This window comes from Zonotrichia leucophrys, chromosome 4 (genome assembly GCF_028769735.1).
Source record: "Zonotrichia leucophrys gambelii isolate GWCS_2022_RI chromosome 4, RI_Zleu_2.0, whole genome shotgun sequence".
NCBI lineage: Eukaryota > Metazoa > Chordata > Aves > Passeriformes > Passerellidae > Zonotrichia > Zonotrichia leucophrys.
In genome coordinates this window covers 35,107,498-35,125,976 of record NC_088173.1, presented here as the reverse complement: position 1 = coordinate 35,125,976, position 18,479 = coordinate 35,107,498, and the positions used below count along the sequence as shown (strand labels likewise).

The window sequence follows — 18,479 nt, the reverse complement described above, 5'->3', positions numbered from 1 at the left end:
AGCAGCAGAACACAGGTACTGCTTGCCATGGAGGAGGATTTGCTAAATCAGTCTAAGCAGTGAAAGCAGCACACTTTGCTTCAGAGGAATCTCTCTGGCAACAAAGGAGGAGCTCCCATGCCCTTTTCTGGGAGAGCTCCTGGAATGAAAGCAAAGGGACAATTTCCATAAGCAGTGTGACCAAGCTGCTCCTGAGGACTGACACAAGTTCCTCACAGACACCCCTGAGCCTGCCTTGCCTTGCTGCAGACACAGCACACTGCCCGAGCCAGCAAGCAGCTCAGGAGCCAGCCTCCTGCCATGAGAGGCCACAGGAGGAAAAGAACGTGCAGAATTTTCATTTACACCTCAGAGACAACACACTGCATCTGGTTCTCACAAGAGCGCTGAAATAATTTTGCTCTTAAATACAAAGGGGCGAATTAAAAGGATTCTTAGCCAGAGCTCCAACAGAAAAGGCCCTCTAAGGCCTTCCCTCCAAAGTCTCACATAGGAACCTCAATTTAACCTGCAGCAACATTTACACCTTGAACCAGAATGATCTTCATACACAAGATTCATGTAGCATGCACCTGCTTGGATTGTCAGGCAATCCAGAGTTACAAATGTCAAATCCCCAGAGTATCCTGTCATCAGCACTCCCACAAAACAAGAATCCTAACGATTTTTCCAACACAACATTCAAGATACTTTACCAAAATGTTTGGTAAGGTCACCTCAAAACACCTTTCAAGTTTTTAGTCAACTATCCCAAATGCTTCAAGAAAACCTCACCCAGAAACACACAAATACTGACACTGTCAGCAGCCTGTCAAATACCTCCCTGCCCAGAGTGGACCTATGCAGGAGCTAAGTTTTGAGGTCTTTTGCCAATTTCCTCTCTTTACTTCTGAGTGTAGTTCAGTATAATGCTGCCAGGTGCAGCTTCACAAAGCCCCATTTAAGTGTTAATAGGCACATCATGTTAGCAGGCTTAAGGCTGTCATCTAAATCTACTCCAGAAACCCCTCCAGGTTTGTATTCCCTGCAGGACTGGTTTCCAGCCCGTGCTGGCCATCAGAGATCACCATAATTGACAGCTTTAAGTTCTCACACTGGCTGCAAGCAGAGGTGAGGAAAAACGACACACTAAAATGAAAAAACAGAAGCAAACAAAACCACTCCCCACCAGACCAGTACTGCAGGTTTGATCCAGCAGTTATCTAGAAAATACTAAGAAGCTCAGTGATCATTAACCAGCTTCCAAACAGCAGCTTAACATCTTCAATCTGCAATCTGGTATTAAAGAATATGTGCCTTGAACAGTCCATTAATATACAATCCACTGCACTCAATCACCTCAGATCTCTAAGTCTGCAGTACTTACATCTAACCAGGCTCTGGCTGGATAATAGAAATATGACCCAAATGTGCTGAAGCACTTCTCTCCCTTGTTACACTGCAAGGGAGGGCTCAGCTCCACGCTGTGTGTCCTGGTCTGCTGCTGGACTTTATTCCTCAGGGGAAGGCCCAGTATCACAGCAATCCTCCCCACCCCAAATTATTACTCCACAGCAGCACAAGAAGAAACACAACAATCCTGCCATCCAAACCTGACCAAGCATCAACTAACAGAACCAAGCTGTTCTTACTTCTATCCTCATTAAGTTAAAAAGGCCCTGCACAAGGTGGTGAAAAAGAGCCTGGATAAAACAAGTGGAGGGGAGCAGGTAAGGATCCCGTGAGTGCCCCGGCTGGCTCCACGTGCGAGGGTTAGTTTTGTGAGAGCTCATTCCTGCCACGGTGCTGTGAGCAAGCCACAGAGCCTGGGAGTGAGAGAAACTACTGCAAAACAAGTTAGTGTCTTTTAAAAGAAAGGAGGAAAGCAAGAAAAAAAGCAAGGTACATGGGTAACTGTGATTCTTAAATTTTTTTTTTAAGCAAAATAAAATATATTATGTGCAGATGGAGGGGAAAGGACAAGGATAGGAAAGAATGCAAAGCCAAGGAAACACTGTAGTCTTATCTACAACAAGGGAAGAATTTGATCAGAATTGGCGAGGCTTAAAGCAGCTACTGATTTTTCAGGAGGACACTGCAAAAAAATCAACACTGATGAAAAAAAAAAAATCAATCAACCATTCTGTTTCATTGGTATAAGGGGAAAGTTGATGCAAACTGAGCAATTAGTTAGCAGCTGGAGGTCTTCACCTTTATCTCCTTGAAGAAGGAAGCTGTTTCGCCCTCGATAATTGGCTGCAGCAAAGGGCTTCTCCGCTTGCTGGAGGGGGAACCCTGTGACAGGTGTTAACAAGTATGTTACATTGTGAACCCCGTTCTCCTCCACCACCTGCTCTCAGCTCAGTCTCACCCACACACTCCCAGCTCGTTGCTGGACCACCAGGTGAAATAGCTTTCTCAAGGAAGAAAAATAGGCCTGGCAAACCCCTGAACCTTGGGCTGTTTTGTCTCAGGATGTTGCTTAGCAAAGGACACCACTGCCAATCTGTTTTAAAAAAGAAACTTGGATGATTATTAGCTGGGTAGTGACTATGAGGCAAAGGCTGCAAGAAAATAATCCCCAGCCCAATGGCTGGCTCTGCAGAGCTACAGGGTAAGCTCAGACAGGCTCTCCAGATTTGCTTTCCAGGAGCCTGATTCCCCACTGAAGTACCTACTGATGTAGAGATGGATTTTCAAATGCATTCTGTCTCTCTATGAGCCTCTCACTATTCTCACTCAGAAGACTGGGGAAGAAAACAGTCTCAACTCTCCTCTGCTACCCTCTGTGGATTTTCAGTTTTGTGTCTTAGCAGAACCTGGGCTCTCTATGACAGCTTTGCACTGAACTGCCCATGCACACCTACACAGCTTCCTCCTCGCCAGCACTGTCTTCACAGCACACGTTTTGGGGACTATTTTGCATATTCCAGGAGGAACAGCTTTTTATTTTGTTTTAAATGCAGGACCAGGAACACCTCCCAGCATTTGCAGAAAAAAGCCCCACTCCTCAATGACACTGCACTGAGTAATGCTGTGCCAGCCAATTCACTTCACTGGCCGTCTACAGAAAGTGGGCAGGACATGAGCACTGCTCAGGAAAAGCAAAAAAAAAGTTCATACATGACAGATAGAGTAAACAGGAACTTTGATAAAAGAACTCTTTTCCACAGTTAGCCTTGAAGTATTCTGTGTGGGTTTTTTAGATTAATTAATTTTTAAAAACTGGACTACACAAATTGTCAAAAATTAAAAACAGTGAATTTTCTCCCTAGAGGGGTTTATTGAGTTCCTTGCTGGCGGCAAAGCACCGCCCTGAAAGAGGGAATATCCACCACTTAGAGGATCTCTTAATACAAATTAAGTGTTAGAAGACTGAGGGCTTTTTCTTTCATCCAAGGACACGCCTGGCATCTCCTGTGGGATCTACTCAAGTCTGTGTGCTGTGTACAGGAACCCTGTACCTACAACCCTGTGGAACCAAGCAGCATGGAAGACCTACAGCTCAGCATGGGTTGGTATGGAAAAAGAAGTGAGGCTCTACCAAACAGAGGATGGATGAAATAATAGCAGCAACCCAATGGAAAAAGAAGAAACAATACAAGGTGTGATGTGCCCTGTGGCTCACAGGTGGGCACTAAAGCTAAAGTTCCTTGACCAGCTTTGCCCAACTTCAGTATGAAGTGTGTCATTGATCACTCATTTGCTTGACCTTTGAGTGATAAGGGAGGTTGGGACTTGGCCTCAGTGATTGTGTTGTAACCAAAAGTGTGGTGATTCCTGCTTCCTCAGCTTGAAACCAAAGAAATACCCCACAGAAGAGTGCTCTACTCACAATAATGGGGATGGTGTTGGCTCTGGAGAGGATCTGTTTGACCAAGCGATACCTGTCATATAACGGCTTCATCACCTGCCGCTCATTTTTGGTTACCTGAAAAGGAAAAAGAGGGGACACCCATGAAACCTGCAACAAATACTCCACTCCAGAATTCATGTGCCTGTGATCACCCTCAGTCTGATGGCTCAAAGAGATTTGTATGGGGATGACAGGAGAGCAGCACTAGCCCTGAAACTGCTGTCTACCATGGCATCGCCGGTGCCTGGTGCCACCTGAAGCTGTGTGGACTGTCTTGTACAGGGGCTGTAAGGGACAGGTGCTTTAAATGACCAAGACGGATCAGATGTCCCCAGCACAAAATGACCTGAGGAGGCAGCACTCTGTGCTTGCAGTCACATCTGCCACCCTAAGCACCAGCTGAGCTTTGAGCTTTCCCATCCTTGTTCCTGTGGCCGGCCCTCAATAGCCGTGCTTGTGACCCATGAAAAGAGAAAGCAGCTGCACTGACTGCATGCTGCAAAGGGAAGTGAGCAGACTTCCCTTGAGTATGCTAAACTACAGATTTCACAACGGCTGACTTTCTGGCTTTGCTATTCCTCCTAATTTCCTGTACAAGCCAGCAGTTTTTCCTCTTTTTAGCCCCCTAACCTTGCCCTCCATCCCTCCTCACAGCCATTTTGCTGGGAAGGACTCACTGCAATGCTTGGAAGGGATGAAGGTGCCATGGCTGTGTGGCATAGAGAAGAGAGAATAGTGCTGTGATGTCCACCTCAGGTGCTCCTTATATTGCTCTGTCCTTAATTCCCCCCCTCCTTATTCCTTCTTGTGCTCCCTTCCCAGTTTTGAGAGCATTACAAACTGAGTGTGTTATTTCTGGTTTTCTTTCAGATTCAAGGTGGGTTTTATTTTTTCAGTGTTTTCTTACAGCACATTAGAAAAACAAACAAAATCCTCAGTAATACCTGATCATCACTCAGCACTGTCTGACCCATATCCTATAAGTGCCCTTCCATTAGATCTTTTGTCTAACTTTAGATTATAAAGCTCTTATGAGGAAGCTTTAACTGATGTCATGCCTTTCTACTTGCTGCTAATCACCAGAGCACCTGAACAACTGCCATATAAAAATCAGCATCAACCCCTAGAGAGCTTTGTGCAGTCTCTCTTTCTACAACAGAAACAGGAGAAAAGGGAACACAGCTTCAGACAGTGAGGCAATTTTAAACTGCCTTTTATTTTGTCTGCAGTTAACTTTCACTGGCATAATCTTTCTAAAGCTTTTACATCCTCCCTCCAGAGAAAGAGAGACAGTTTTGGCTTGGGAGGGGCAAAAAGGCTGTAAGTATTGCCAGGAGTGGGATGGCAGGGATGAACTCTAAGAATCTGGAGGTAGCATCCATCTTCCTCCTGATAACCAAGCCTATGTTCCCTCTGTTGGGGGCAAAGGAACAGGGAGGGAAGGGAGGAAGATCTTTATTCCTTTACTGGTTCAATGCAAATATCCCCAGGCCTGATAAGGGGATACAGATGGGCAGCCTTGAGCTCTGGGGCTGAATGTCCCACACCCCCAAGGCACAGCAGGGCTCCAATTCCTGACAGCCTCAAGCTGCCTGTTCACTGAGTAAGCAGCTCACATGGATTAGAGGGATGCGAACAGCATGAAACAATTCACTCAGTCCTCTTTGTGTTTTGTGCTGATGTGCCTGCACTCAATTGCACTGGCTAGCAAGTTGCCTCCAACTTTCGACATTTCTCTGTAACCCATCCAGAATACAACTAGAGAAACTGAATAACCTAAATATATATATAATATTATTCCTAGCTTTACAAGATTAGCAGTTTGTGGAACAGGAGGTACAGCACTACTGCTGGCTCAGACAGTCTGTTACTTAAAAAAACCCCAAGACTATGACGAGGCTTATGCTGAGGCTGAGAATCAAACCTTCAATTAACAACATTTCAAAGCTGATTAACAGCACTGTTCTGTACAGAAAAATAAACACAAGCCTTGGAATGGGTACAAAGTCCTTAGGTATGTTGAAGAATGGAAAAGTTCAACAACATCCTTCAGTGTCTGAGTGTCAGTGTGGAGGAGCAACACAGATAATGAATACAGGCATTGCAAGTTAAGTGTGTGGAGTTTGAGCCTGTCCTGCAGCTTATTTACATCAGCAAACTTTACAGAAAGCATATTCTGAAAGTAAATGTTTACTACATGGGCACACTGTCTCATTAGGTAAACATAAGTAAGACCAGTAAAACTCAAGTATATTTTGGGAGAACATCAAAATGCAAAGAGACTGTGAGAATAATGGAGCCTTTGACACAACTCTGGGGCACACTCCACGTGGCAAAAGAGCAGCAGCGGAGAACAGACCATTGCTTGCATTGTTAGAGCAGCTCAAGAATTTCTGCAGACAGACTTTTGGCTTAACTAAAACAGTTCAGTTCCACCTTTGCAGGTTCATCTATCACTGGTGCAGAAAGACCCAGCTGCACAATAAATCTGAGCTCCATTGTTTTTCTTGTTTAGTTAAATATCTTTAAGGAAAAAAACCCTTGGCTGAACTATCCACATTCTCCTCAAGCTCTCAGTACTTTTCCACTGCTGCTCTGCCAGGAGCTGGGAACAGCAAAAGCTGATCAGTCTTCCTTGCCATGCAGTTCAGTGTTACTAGGTATAGACAGCTTATTTCAAAACAAAACAAATTAAAAAACAGTTGTATAAATGAGGCATTGGAAAAGGTAGGTGGAAATAAAAGTATGCTGACAAGATAGGCTCTGGGCCTGTTATTTTTTTTTAACAGACTGAAGTGAGTTCACTTCAGTAAGATGCCAACTGTTGATTTATATAATTGTAAAAGCAGCAAAAAAAGACCTGGTCTCACAGAGAACACAGGGAAGGTTAAGTGGATTCCCTTGTGCTGCCCTTTTTCTACACAAGAATAAATCTGCCTGTCCTCTCATGTAACTATGCCATTTTCAGTTGCTAATACAGTTGTGACTGTACAATATTAGCACTCCAAGAAGGCATTTAAATAAACTAGTGAGACTTTTTAAAACAATGGATAAAGGAAGATATGATTTGGAAGGAAAAGATCAGGAATCTCATGCAGCAGCAGAATGACAGATTTGTGAGCTGCACCAATCAAGTACTCCTTATAAGCAGTAATATGCTGCTCCCAAGCCACTGCTCAGGGGATTAGCAGCACTCTAAAATTAAGTTACTTTACCTATATAGCTAGTCACAGAGATTATAATGACATCAGTGAAAGAGAAGGGGTGACTCATAAAAAGCCAGCTTCATCAGCTTCATGGCCTGGAAGCCACTGTGTTTCTGCCACAGCAAGGATCAACAGGAGACAAAACTTAATTCTCTGTATTCACAAATAAGTTGGCCTTATACCATTGATATCAGAAAACTGCAAACTTCCTGGCTGGATGGGGGACCACGCACAAATATTCTCATGCAGACTGTCCACTGGGCCTCAAACTGGATGTCTGTGGAACCTGATGAGCACAATCCCAAAATAATGACCACTCAGCCTGTAGGTTCTGTCCTGCAGGTGTCTGTCCAGCTCAGTGCTGTGTGAGGACATCACCCTGCCTGGAACAGACTCCTCAGCAGCTGCGGAAGTAAAGGATCAGGGAGGTGGATTAGAGGGTGCACGTGTGGCTTAGAGAGCAAGAAGTTCTAGTGACCTGACATCAAAAGGGGCATCATTAACTATAGACAAAGACATAGAAAGATGTACTTTGAGACAAAAAACAAACAAACAAAACAAAACAAAACAACAACAACAAAAAACCCCAAAAAACCAAACAAATCAAAATCTGCAGTACATACCGGTCTGCCATGAATGCCTTCATAATTCAGCAAAGCCCTCTGAAGAGCCACTTTTTCAGCTGCTATCTGATCTCGTGTCATGTCCTATGAAAAGTGGCATAGAGAGAAGGAAAGGGAGGAAGAAAAGAAAAAAAAGTCAGATTCCTGGACTTTAAAATTCTGATCTGTGCCATAACCAAAGTCTTGTCATACCATCATTATGGTTTAAAGATTCATCTCTACCTTCCAGTTGTCTTTTCCCAGCTACATTGCTAAAGAGACTGTTAATGTGAGTAGAACTCTATGCTCAATGCAGGCAGATTAAACACACAAACTTTGCATATGAAGGTATTTTATGTACCTAAAGTGGATTTACAGATCATAAGTGTGCTTTGAAAAAACAACACCATGTAACTTTTAATGCTGGTGGATCTTTTCCAGTTAAGATCTGAAATGTTAGTTCTACAACAGAATACATTTGCTTTCTTTTTCTCCAAATCTGAGACAAACTCCAGAACCTCTTGTAAAGCTTCTCACCTTTGCTTTGACTATCACAAGCACACTTTACCAAGAACAGAAGTGCAGTCATAATGTCTCTTTCTGCCAATTCTGCTATGGAGTGAAAAGCTGTAGCAGACAAGAGGGAACAAAGCCCAAAAAAAAAAAAGGGTAAGATAGTTAGAGAAGACTTCTCTAACTAAGTTGGCCAAAATTCCCCCACTGAATTTGCCTGACTCCAAGCCTTTTCTCCCTATCACAGCACCAAATACTATCAAAGTCCCTCTGTAAATGGCCAGGCTGTGGGTTCTTGCTACAGTCAGAAAATAGTCAAAACACATGCTGTATGTTTTTCTTTTGCAGATTTGGCAAACAAAGATAATGCTGTCTGCCTCACTCTTACACAGCAGTGCACAATTTACATGTCAGCAGCCTCAAGGACTTCATTTACAAGGCTGCCCAAACCTCAGGAGCTCACATCAGACATGAAGACCTCTCTACTGATAACCCTCAGAGATTACAGCAGCTAATGGAGCTCAATGTGAAACTCTGAAGGTTAGCAGTAACATACCCTGAGAGAACAACGTTCAGTTTTGGGGTGAACAAGAAGCAAGCAGATGACACAATCTCCAGAAGCACTGGACAACTCAAAATTTGACAAAAACCTTTGGATGGAACAACAGAAACAGCCAAAAACAGGGCAGGAAAAAATTGCAATAATTCAGAAACATTACTAGGAATATGCAAGGGTCAGACAAAGAACAAAAGATAATATACAATAAAAACTGAGCTCTGGGAAAAAAATCAAGATACTAAAGGCAGAGGGAAAGGAACTAAAGCAAGTGAGCCCAGACTAAATGCTGCAGACTTTTTAACAAAATGTAGAAGACCACAATGCTTTCACAGTGACTGTGCAGCCACAAGTAACCTACTTGCATGTAAAGGCCTAAATGTGACCTGTCTACATTTACCTTAATGTCTTCAGGTCGATTGGTCTCTGCTCGTTTCTCTTGAAGCTTCTTCTGGATGGATTCAAGGGTCACTTCCACAGCAGGCTTGGCAGATTTGTCTGACAGGTCTTGCTTCTTGTCATCCTCCTTGTCCAGCTGAGAGCCGAAGCTCTTGGGGAGCGTGTTGCTGCGCTGACGCACAACAGGGCCAAGGTCTTCCTCTGAGATCTTCAGTTTGGACTCTGGGCAGGGAAAGATGAGCAATTTTTCATTTTTAAAATGTGACTGTGTCAGGATCACTGCCTCACATCAAATCTAAATGAGGCAGAGTCAAGCTGTCCCCCAAAGGTGCACCAGTGGCAGTTCTCACCTTTAAGTTGCTTTCGGAATTTGGCCAAATCATTTGTCCATTTGAGCACTTCAGGGTTGGCTGCTTTGTCACTGTGGGAAGGCTGGGAGGAAAGAAAAGCCATGCTGAATCTGTGTTAAACCACCAGGAGCCATTCACTGTAACAAGTCTGTGGCACAAAGGGGTACAATGGAATATGGACCCAGCACAGGCACCAGCTTCTGACTGGCAGCTGCACACCTCTGAGCAGCAAACTTCAGACATTGCTTCAATTGCTCCTGCCTGTCACAACATTCTGTCTTAGGGGCATCATGAAATGCATTTTCTTTTTAGAAAACACAAAACATTTGATGCCAATGATTAAGCTGTAGGAGTGAGTCAGAGGGCCGGATGCACATTGGAATCCTCATATCTATTGTTTCCTAACAAGAGGGTACCTCTAAAATAGAGGAAACCTAGCATGAACAGTTGGAAAAGTGTTATGACTCATGTATCCACACCAAAGGCTGCCTTACATCCAAAGACATCAAATAACCCAAATTCTAGGCTACAGCAGCATTTTTTCAGCCTTTCCTACTGCAGACCAGATCTTTCCAGAACAATTCTTTGCCATTTAGATAGCCAAAGATACACACATGCAAAGCTTTACAGTTCCTTACAAAGCTTTCTGTGCATCAGAAGGACATGTCAGAAAAATTAAGAGTCCAGTACACTGCTGCTGCTTAGCAGCGCTTGACTGTGGTTCCTTGCTCAGGAGTGAAGGCAGCTGCAATGCACAGGTGTCCTGGGATTACCATCATGCAAATGAGATCAGCCACTGTGCTTCCCATATGCTGAAGTTAAATAAATAAACAAACAAAGAGAAACTGAACACAGCTATTCCTCCACACTGTCTTAAGCAGTGGTCAAAATCTTATGAATTCATTAGCTTTCCTTTCTTGTGCTGCATGGATATTACATAATACCTGGAAAGGTAATTTGCTTGGTGAGCATACAGATTTCTGAGGGGGCAGCAGGTCTTCTGCCTTTTTTTTTTCCTTTCGTCATTATAAAAGCTTTCAAGCCCTCTGTATGTTTGTCATATTTCCCTGGTGTCCCTCTGTATGCTTGACCCACTTCCCTGGTGTCCCTTCCCTTTGCAGCTAATGCATCCATCTCCACATAAATGCTGAACTCCTGGAAACTCACTCTGTATTTCCTCTCCTCTTCGAATTTGTCCTCAAATTTCCTGATCTTTTTCTTCAGGCCCTGAATCCTCCGGGTGAGCTGTGCAGGGGTAAGGTCTTCTCTGTCATCTTCATAGGATCCTAAAGACGAACTCCGTCTCCTGCCAAGAGCAGAGATTGCAGAAGAGCTTATCCAAACAGCCACAGTACATCTTGATGCAGAGAAGGCCACTTCAACTTTGTGTGAATAAAGGCAAGGCCCACAAAAGTGAGAATGCTATGTTGCTACTCTGCAATGACAGATAGCAAAAAATGCTCTAACAGCCCTAGATATTAATGCACAAACCCAGAAATCAACTACAAAGAAGTTTTTATAAAATATCATTTCCCTGTGAGCGGGGACAGAAACCCAACGCAGCACAGCCGATCCAAAGAGATGCTGCTTGATGCAACCATGCAAACCCTTAGCAGCTGCATGAGAGAGTCAGCACTGGCAAATCACAACCCACCTCATGAAGGAATGAGAATTGGGAGGAGAAGGAGGCACTTCTGTATCATCCAGGTACTGCTGGCTCTGTCCATAGGCATAGAAGCGAGGGGACAGCATGGGATCGCTGTCCTCGTCCAGAAGCTGGCGAATCAAGCGCCCGGCCTGCGGGGAAAGGCGAGCCTCATCTGAGTCTAAGCCGTCTCGCTGCCATGAGGAGAGAGCAGGGATGGGCTCTGGGAACAGTAAGACAAAGGCTGGTTTTATCAGGTTTGTTTTATACACAAGACAGACTCCAGGTAACTTTCTAATGAACCTTGACCTGCTCGTCCTGGACTGTGACTCTTGTCACCAGGCATTCTCTGGTCACTACTCCCATCTGCCCTGTGTGTAAACCATTACAAAGCCTGGCCACAGCAGGGAACCTACACAAATATAAGTCATCTCTTTGGTGCAACAGAAAACTACCCAAAGGCTGACCAGGAATTACCATGGACTGACACCAAGCAAGGCAATCGCCAGCTAGCACCTTTGAGGGAAAAGTTATGCTGGACAAAGAGCATTACTGGCACATGGCGTATATATAGCAGAGGCAATTGGATTCCAGAAGAATTTTTTTTTTGCTTTCAGGATGTACAAACGCTGTAAATGAATAGTGTATTAATGGCTCTCCTATAGGCCCCCCTGTTGCCTGTTACTAGAAATTCAAAGCCTAGGAGTAAGCATAGGTTCTTCTAATCTGCAAGGAAAAGGTGTCCCACATTACCACCTGTTCCACAGGGTGCCCAGCCCACATATTAACAATTATAGTAACATGGTCTGAGTTTCCCCTTTACCCTTTCACATGCAATCCTGCTTGCAGTATGGTAGAAAAGAGAAGAAATCTTCAGCCCCCTGGACAACATAACCAGCCAGAAGCAAAAGCAATGTTGTACAGGAGGTGGTAGAGTAGGAGAGAAAGGGAAACCCAATTTAGCACTGCTGATTAGCATAATAGAGCCCATAGAAAGCAATCGCCTCAATCTTGTGATCACTCCCTCCAGATGCCATAAGGAGTCTAACATTTTATGTTCAGATAGTTTACTAAGCTGATTTGCATGCTCCTACTTAAACTGTCTAATCCTGTGGTGCTAAGAGCCAGGCTTTGAACTTCTAAATCTAACAAATAGTTCCAGAGTCAAGTAACAAAACAAAAACCTTATAGAAAGCTCCCAGACCAGTCCCAGAGCTACGGACTAATTGTTTCCTGTGCCTCGTGTGTCTATTCTTCATTCACACAGAGAGGGGGCTTTTGAACTTATCAGTTTATGAATAAAAAGCAGTATTTCCTTTTGCTGAAGAAGGTTAGCATTTTCACAGCTCAGAGTGGATTGCATGAGGATTCCCCTGCAGAACCTGTGTGCTGTTTAACATTCCCCCTCTGTACAATTCAGGCAGTGCGAGAGCATCGCCAATGCAGCAGCGATGGGCTCAGTGCTGTTTTGCTTGTGCACATCTTCCAATGATGCTCTCCTCCTTCTGCCTTCCTCCTTAGCACATGGATACAAATGGCATGCCTCTGCTTGGAGGGTGGTGCTGTATGAACACTGATGTGCTGCCCTGAGGGGGTGACAGGAGGTTTTTGCACAAGATTCCTGCATAATAGCCCCCCCAAGGTGCTGTGGTAAGAGAAGCACATACAAGCCTGGCTCACAAGGGCTGCTTCCATGGGATTTGCAAGCCCCAAGTGTAGGTAGGCTGTTTTGCCATGGTTTAGAAAGCTTAGGTAGCCTGAACTTCCTTTGGGTAATTTCTGAAAAGAGAGGTTTTCTAAACTCTGTTCAGCCTTAGGTATTTTCTAATACCTGAAATATTTTGCATCCACTTCCCTGGATCTCTCACAATTTTAGGAAGGTTCTCACAAGATCTTTTGTAGCAAAATAAAGGGCAATACAAAGGGAAAAAAATTTATATATTTGACCAGCAGCAACAAGAGTTAAATGATGCATGAAATTCGGTTAGACATCTCTCACTTCTAATTGTTTGAATACCTCTCACCTGCAAACTGAATTTCCTCTTGGAAATTGTTAAGTAACACCTCCATGGGATTTACATAAATGGAATAAACTTAGAAAATTCAGGCATATTTAGCAGTAACTAAATTAAGCTCCTACCACACCAGCTAACAAAGCCATTATTAATCATGCATGATGTATGTGACTTTGTCCAAGGTGGATTTAAAACCAGATAGCATGCGACATTCAGGGAATTGCAATGGCTCAAAGAGCCTCTGATCAAACCTCAAAAGACAGCAAAGCACTTTATGTAACCTAATTGAGACTGTGGTGTGTCTACTTTGTATTTTGTTGATTTCAAAATATTCCCCCAAAACAGAAAACTCCCATTCCAAAGAAGAAAGTGTTAAAAAGGAGAATGAAAAAAAAGGCCCTAAAAGGAAAATAAAATTTGAGACTTGACAGAAGAAATGGCTGCTATAGAAAATCAGTTTTCTTTAACCCTTGCGCCTGGAAGTCCTGACTCCATGGCTAATTTTGTTTCCCCTGCTGACCATACACATTTAGAAGACAAAACCTCAACTAGACACAAAATGGCCCGACCCCTGAGAGCAACACAGCAATTCATCAAGGAACATATTTGGATATGTACAAATTACAAATTTTATCTACATCAGATCACTAAGTGGACCAGAGCTGCAGTCCAGTTGCCTTCTCTCTCCTGTTGGCCAGGAGCCAGGCCCTTCAGCTGGAACCACTGGAATTGCTGGATCACACAAACACACAGGAACCCACTAAGGGTAAACTACTGCTTTTTTTCTGACAGTACACAATTGCTTAATTCCTCTTTAACAGGATGCATAATATCTTTTGTTATTCATTTAGCCAAGATAGCTATCAAAGCACCAAGCTTTTTCTGAAGGCTGCTGAACTCCTGGACTGAATGGTTTTGAAGTATCTGCTATGAAGCCCAGTTTTGAAGCACTATCATAATTAATGCTGTCAGCCTTTCCCCTTCCTGCTAACTGAAGAACAAAATGTCATTAGGGATTGTAAACATTTCACCTTTTCTTTGCCACTGACTTGACAGAGCAGGTACACTTACTCCTCTTATGTCTCCTGCTCAGGGAAAAAATCTCAGTTTTCAACTCATCTTCACCTTCTTTCCATGTACTATCCCCACTCCCATTTTCCAGAATGACAGCTTTTCATGGGAAAAAAACAAGGGAAAAAAGAAGAGGGAAATATTTGGCCATCATGGCTGTAACCACTGCAGAGAAAGGGTGAAAAATTTTTTAATGCCTTGGTCAGACTCTCTAGGCATTTCTTCTAGGCATGCCTTTTCTAAGCTGGCACAGAAGCAGTGAACTGTATTGGTAGTGAGGCTGCAGTCCTTCAGAAGCGCTGCCCTCCCTCTCAAAATCCCACAGCCAGCTCATCTCTGCACAAAGCTGTCAGCCATCTGCCAGGTGTAGCTCTGCAGAGCTCCACAGGCACACAGAGCATTGCCTATGGCAGCACAACCCCTCTGCCAACCTGCTGCATAGAGGGCTGGGGAGTTTAATAAACCTGAACCACGAAGTGCTTCACACAAGAAGAAAGATTTATTGTATCAAACTGGTGTATTGTTGGTGAGCTCCAAGCCATCTTGCTGACAAAACCTGTCTTTTTTTATCACTACATTGTGTATTGGCCACAGGGTTACTGGGGGCTGCAGGGCCAACAGGGGGTGTCTGCACACAAATACCACTTGAGGTATAGCCAGCAAAACACTACAGGCACCTCCTGTTTCCCTCTCTGCAGCCACACAGCTCATACATGCTGCTAACACTGCTTTTACACACACCATGTGTCAAACAAATGAGGCCAAACCTTAGCTACTGTCAATTGAAGTAAGTCCAGAGGGATTGAAAAGTCTAAACACATTATAACACCTGAGGTGCTAGTATCAAATGCCACTTGAAAGAATCCAGAAAGACCTCTCATAATGAAATGAATAAAGTAATTTAAATCTCCATCCAAAGCATTCACTAGCTCAGTAACAACCTATTTTCAACTTATAAATAACTATGAAAATATCCTTGTTTGAATACATCAGCAGGCATTCTTCCTACATAGATCAAAAGAATAGCCCAAATACAGCCCTACCACACCTCTTCACTCAGTGAGATGACACATCTCTCAGCTAGCAAGCAAACTTTCTATTTTGTTTATAGAATGGCATAACAATCAAAAAACCAATTTTAATATTTTGATGCTAGTCAGTAAACAGTGAAATTTTTTTATACTTAGCAATAAAAATAGAATGTGCCTCAGCCCCTTTTCATTTCTCATGCTAAAGAGTGTTACACACAAATAAACTGATCAATCTAAGTCCACAGTGTTGAAAAAGAGAAAGCTAAGTTCAGCCTCCCTTCTGCTATACTATATGGATTTTTTCTGCATTACTCTGGGTTTTTTCCATGGGAAAGTATCAATTAAGTCAGTGTCAAAACTATTTGTAAATCAGCTTCACCCTCAGGGCATCAAGTGCTGCAATACTTGAACTCAAATTGTGTTTTTAACTTCTGCTTTTGTTTTTATTTTTAAACTTGAAGAAAAATGCCAGCTGATTGTTTCATAAGATCTTGTTACTGCAAATTCTGCTCGAAATCTCAGCTACAGAACTTTTTTCAAGTGTCAGTAATCGGGTGACATCAGCAGCAATCACACATCATATTGATTTCCTGAGCTGCCTGCTGACAGGGCCAGCCGCTGCTATGGAGAGCAACATACTTCCAGATTTTCCTTGAGGACAGGATAGCAAGTTCTGGGCTTGAATTAGAAACACTTGGTGAGAAATCTGCACAACAGTGCTGGCCTGTGAGAGAACACTCTGTTCCCCTCAGTCACTGCACTGATTCAAACGTAATCCACAACAATCAGAAACCTTTAGCTGTGGAAGCAGCCCTGGACGTGCCTGCTCCCAAAGCCATCTCAGCTCAGCAGGCAAACCCAGCAGTCAGATGGGACATCCCAGCTCACAGGGAGGGACAGCACAGTCCACATCCAGGGCAACAAAACTCCCTGATCCACACCTGCCAAGTGTACACCAGGAAAACAGTCCTGGACCATGGGAAATGCACTGAGGCAAGGAGTTCAGAGCTTGAATTTGGCTGGGGCACTGCTCATGCCCTGAGCACTGCATCAACAGCCTGATGATTCCTACACAAGCCTCTATACTTAGCAGGTGAGTGGGATGCAGAAGGTGGGCACATGGTAAAGTGTGAGGCTGCATTGCAGGGAGCAGGAAGAAAATGTCTCTGTCCTCTCTGTGCTCAGCTTTAGGTAAAGGGAACACAGCCTGGAGAAGTACAGCCAATCTCTCCTGTGTACAGACTTGACTATGAGATTAAAGTTATGGGGGAAAAAAAATTAGTACAAATTACTTCTAGTGTAACATGAAGGGCACAGGGCCTGCCAGCTCACCTGGCAGCAGCTCTCATAGTTCTATGCCCCTGAATGAGGGCTTTTAAGGCAGCTCTGCTCTTCAAATGATGGAGAGCCTGTCTGAGTGACAAATAAAATCCAGTCAATGGACAAGGCTGTCTTGTCTAATTTTGTGCCCATTGTTGAAGGCTCTTTCCTAACATTTGACTGGAGGCAGTGACAGCTACAGCTGAAGGCAAGTCCTCAACCTGTAATTGTTCTCACACATCCCTTGTGCAAGTCCCAGCAGTTGCCCTGGTCACTGGATGGTCTGTATGTCCATCACCCCTAACATCAGCTCAATTATGTCCTGAAAGAATGGGTAATTTCCTAAGAAATGGACCTACCACATTTGCTAGAGCAAAGCAATAAACAGCTCAGTGTTAGGACATTTGAAAGCATAGCCTTTAATTTCTCTTTTTCGTTGGGGATGCAACCAGAGCTGTGGCATGGATCCTGCAGAGATCCAGTGAAGGTTTGAGTGACTTGGGCTGGCAGGTAAGGAAAGGGAGGACGGATGTCCTTGTTGCTAAGGTGTGGATGGGTGCCCTGCAAAGCCAGTCTCAACAACAGACTCTGCTGTTAGCTACAGAAGCAGTCTGAGAGTTGATGTTAAGATATTCCTCTTTCTGGCTGCTGCAAGCTTGATTCCATATCCACAGCTAGGAAAGACTTAGTGTGTCCTTGCTGAGACACAGAAGGCACCATTTTGCTGCTGTTCACCACACCAACAAAATGGTGACTCTGGAAGGCACGCATTTCAGGGGATGATGTCTCTCTCACCCCAGACAGCTGATTCTTTTGCAACTGCCCACCTCCTCCTCCTGAGAAATACACGTGAACAGAAGGAGGAAGGAGCAATCAGAGAGAAGCACAGTCACATGTGCCCATAATCCTGCGTCATATTTGCAGGGCAAAAGAGAGCTAGAATCCAAACATAAGAGAGTGCCTACTAAGAAGGAGTTGCACCAAAGAAGCAACTTATTTCATACAATGGGAAAGCCTTGGCAGGCAGACTGGAGCTGTGTACTCCCCTTCATGTGTTCATATGACTCCTATTAGTAATGCAGGAAGGAAAAAAAAGTCATTATTCCCCAAGGTTCACAGAAGGGCCGAAGCCACACATCACCTCTGAGAACAGAGACGTGCTCCCCCTGGCTTGAGACCCTGCAGGGCTCTGCTAATTGGCCCCTCAGTAAACATCCAGCAGCCAGGGCTGCCTGGGAGCCCTTCTGTGACACTTTGATCAGCCTGCTGCATGTGTGGTGATTCCACACAGGGAATCCCCACCTAGCAAGCAAATGGAAAAATTCCCTCCTGTGCATGGTGTCTGCTTGTCTGGCTCAATCAAAGGCAGCCATGGCTGTGGGTTTTCTTTACTTGCACCTGAAGTGTCATAACTACTCACCTCCTAGAGGGAAAGGCAAAACATACCTAGGTCACGTACACTGGGGAGGCAGGAGCAGAGAACTTCCCTTCTCAGTGTTCCTCAGAGATTATTATTTTAGAAGAATGAATTAGTTGCACATTTTCCCTCTCTTGCTTTATTAAAACACCACACTGTGTTTTCCTGCTTCTTCACTGTCAAAACCTTTCACTCCTAAAGCATAAACTAATAGAACAACTCTGGCTTGTACACAGATGCATACTGTGTAACTAGAAAAGAGTCTGATCCCAAAACTACTGGACACCTTAATTTCATCTCAATTTCAAATGAAATTAAGGTCATGGCACCCACAGAGTTTGCCCAGATTCCCACTTTTAAATGAGTAAGTGTATAGCCAACCAAGCATGTGCTCTGCAGAGGAGAGCTAAGAAATAGTATTACAGCAATTTATATGACATACAATCAATTTAACACTGCCATTTAAGCTGGTCATCAGAATTCCTTCACAACATACACAAAAAAAAAAGTTGTTTGTAA

The 18,479-nt window shown here is 43.8% G+C and overlaps 1 protein-coding gene across 11 annotated transcripts in view; it reads right to left on the bottom strand.

The window, feature by feature from the left end:
• Window positions 1-18,479, bottom strand: part of FAM13A (family with sequence similarity 13 member A) — a 184,142-nt gene that overhangs the window by 3,895 nt on the left and 161,768 nt on the right. For 10 of the 11 annotated variants that reach the window (XM_064711100.1, XM_064711094.1, XM_064711093.1 and 7 more), the window contains 7 exons: window positions 11,116-11,329; window positions 10,629-10,767; window positions 9,462-9,543; window positions 9,113-9,333; window positions 7,665-7,748; window positions 3,815-3,910; window positions 2,191-2,274 (listed from right to left, as the gene is read on the bottom strand). In XM_064711100.1, the coding sequence (XP_064567170.1) occupies window positions 2,191-2,274; window positions 3,815-3,910; window positions 7,665-7,748; window positions 9,113-9,333; window positions 9,462-9,543; window positions 10,629-10,767; window positions 11,116-11,329 (920 nt within the window). The remainder of the gene's footprint in view (window positions 1-2,190; window positions 2,275-3,814; window positions 3,911-7,664; window positions 7,749-9,112; window positions 9,334-9,461; window positions 9,544-10,628; window positions 10,768-11,115; window positions 11,330-18,479) is intronic. The other variant, XM_064711098.1, reaches the window with a different exon arrangement.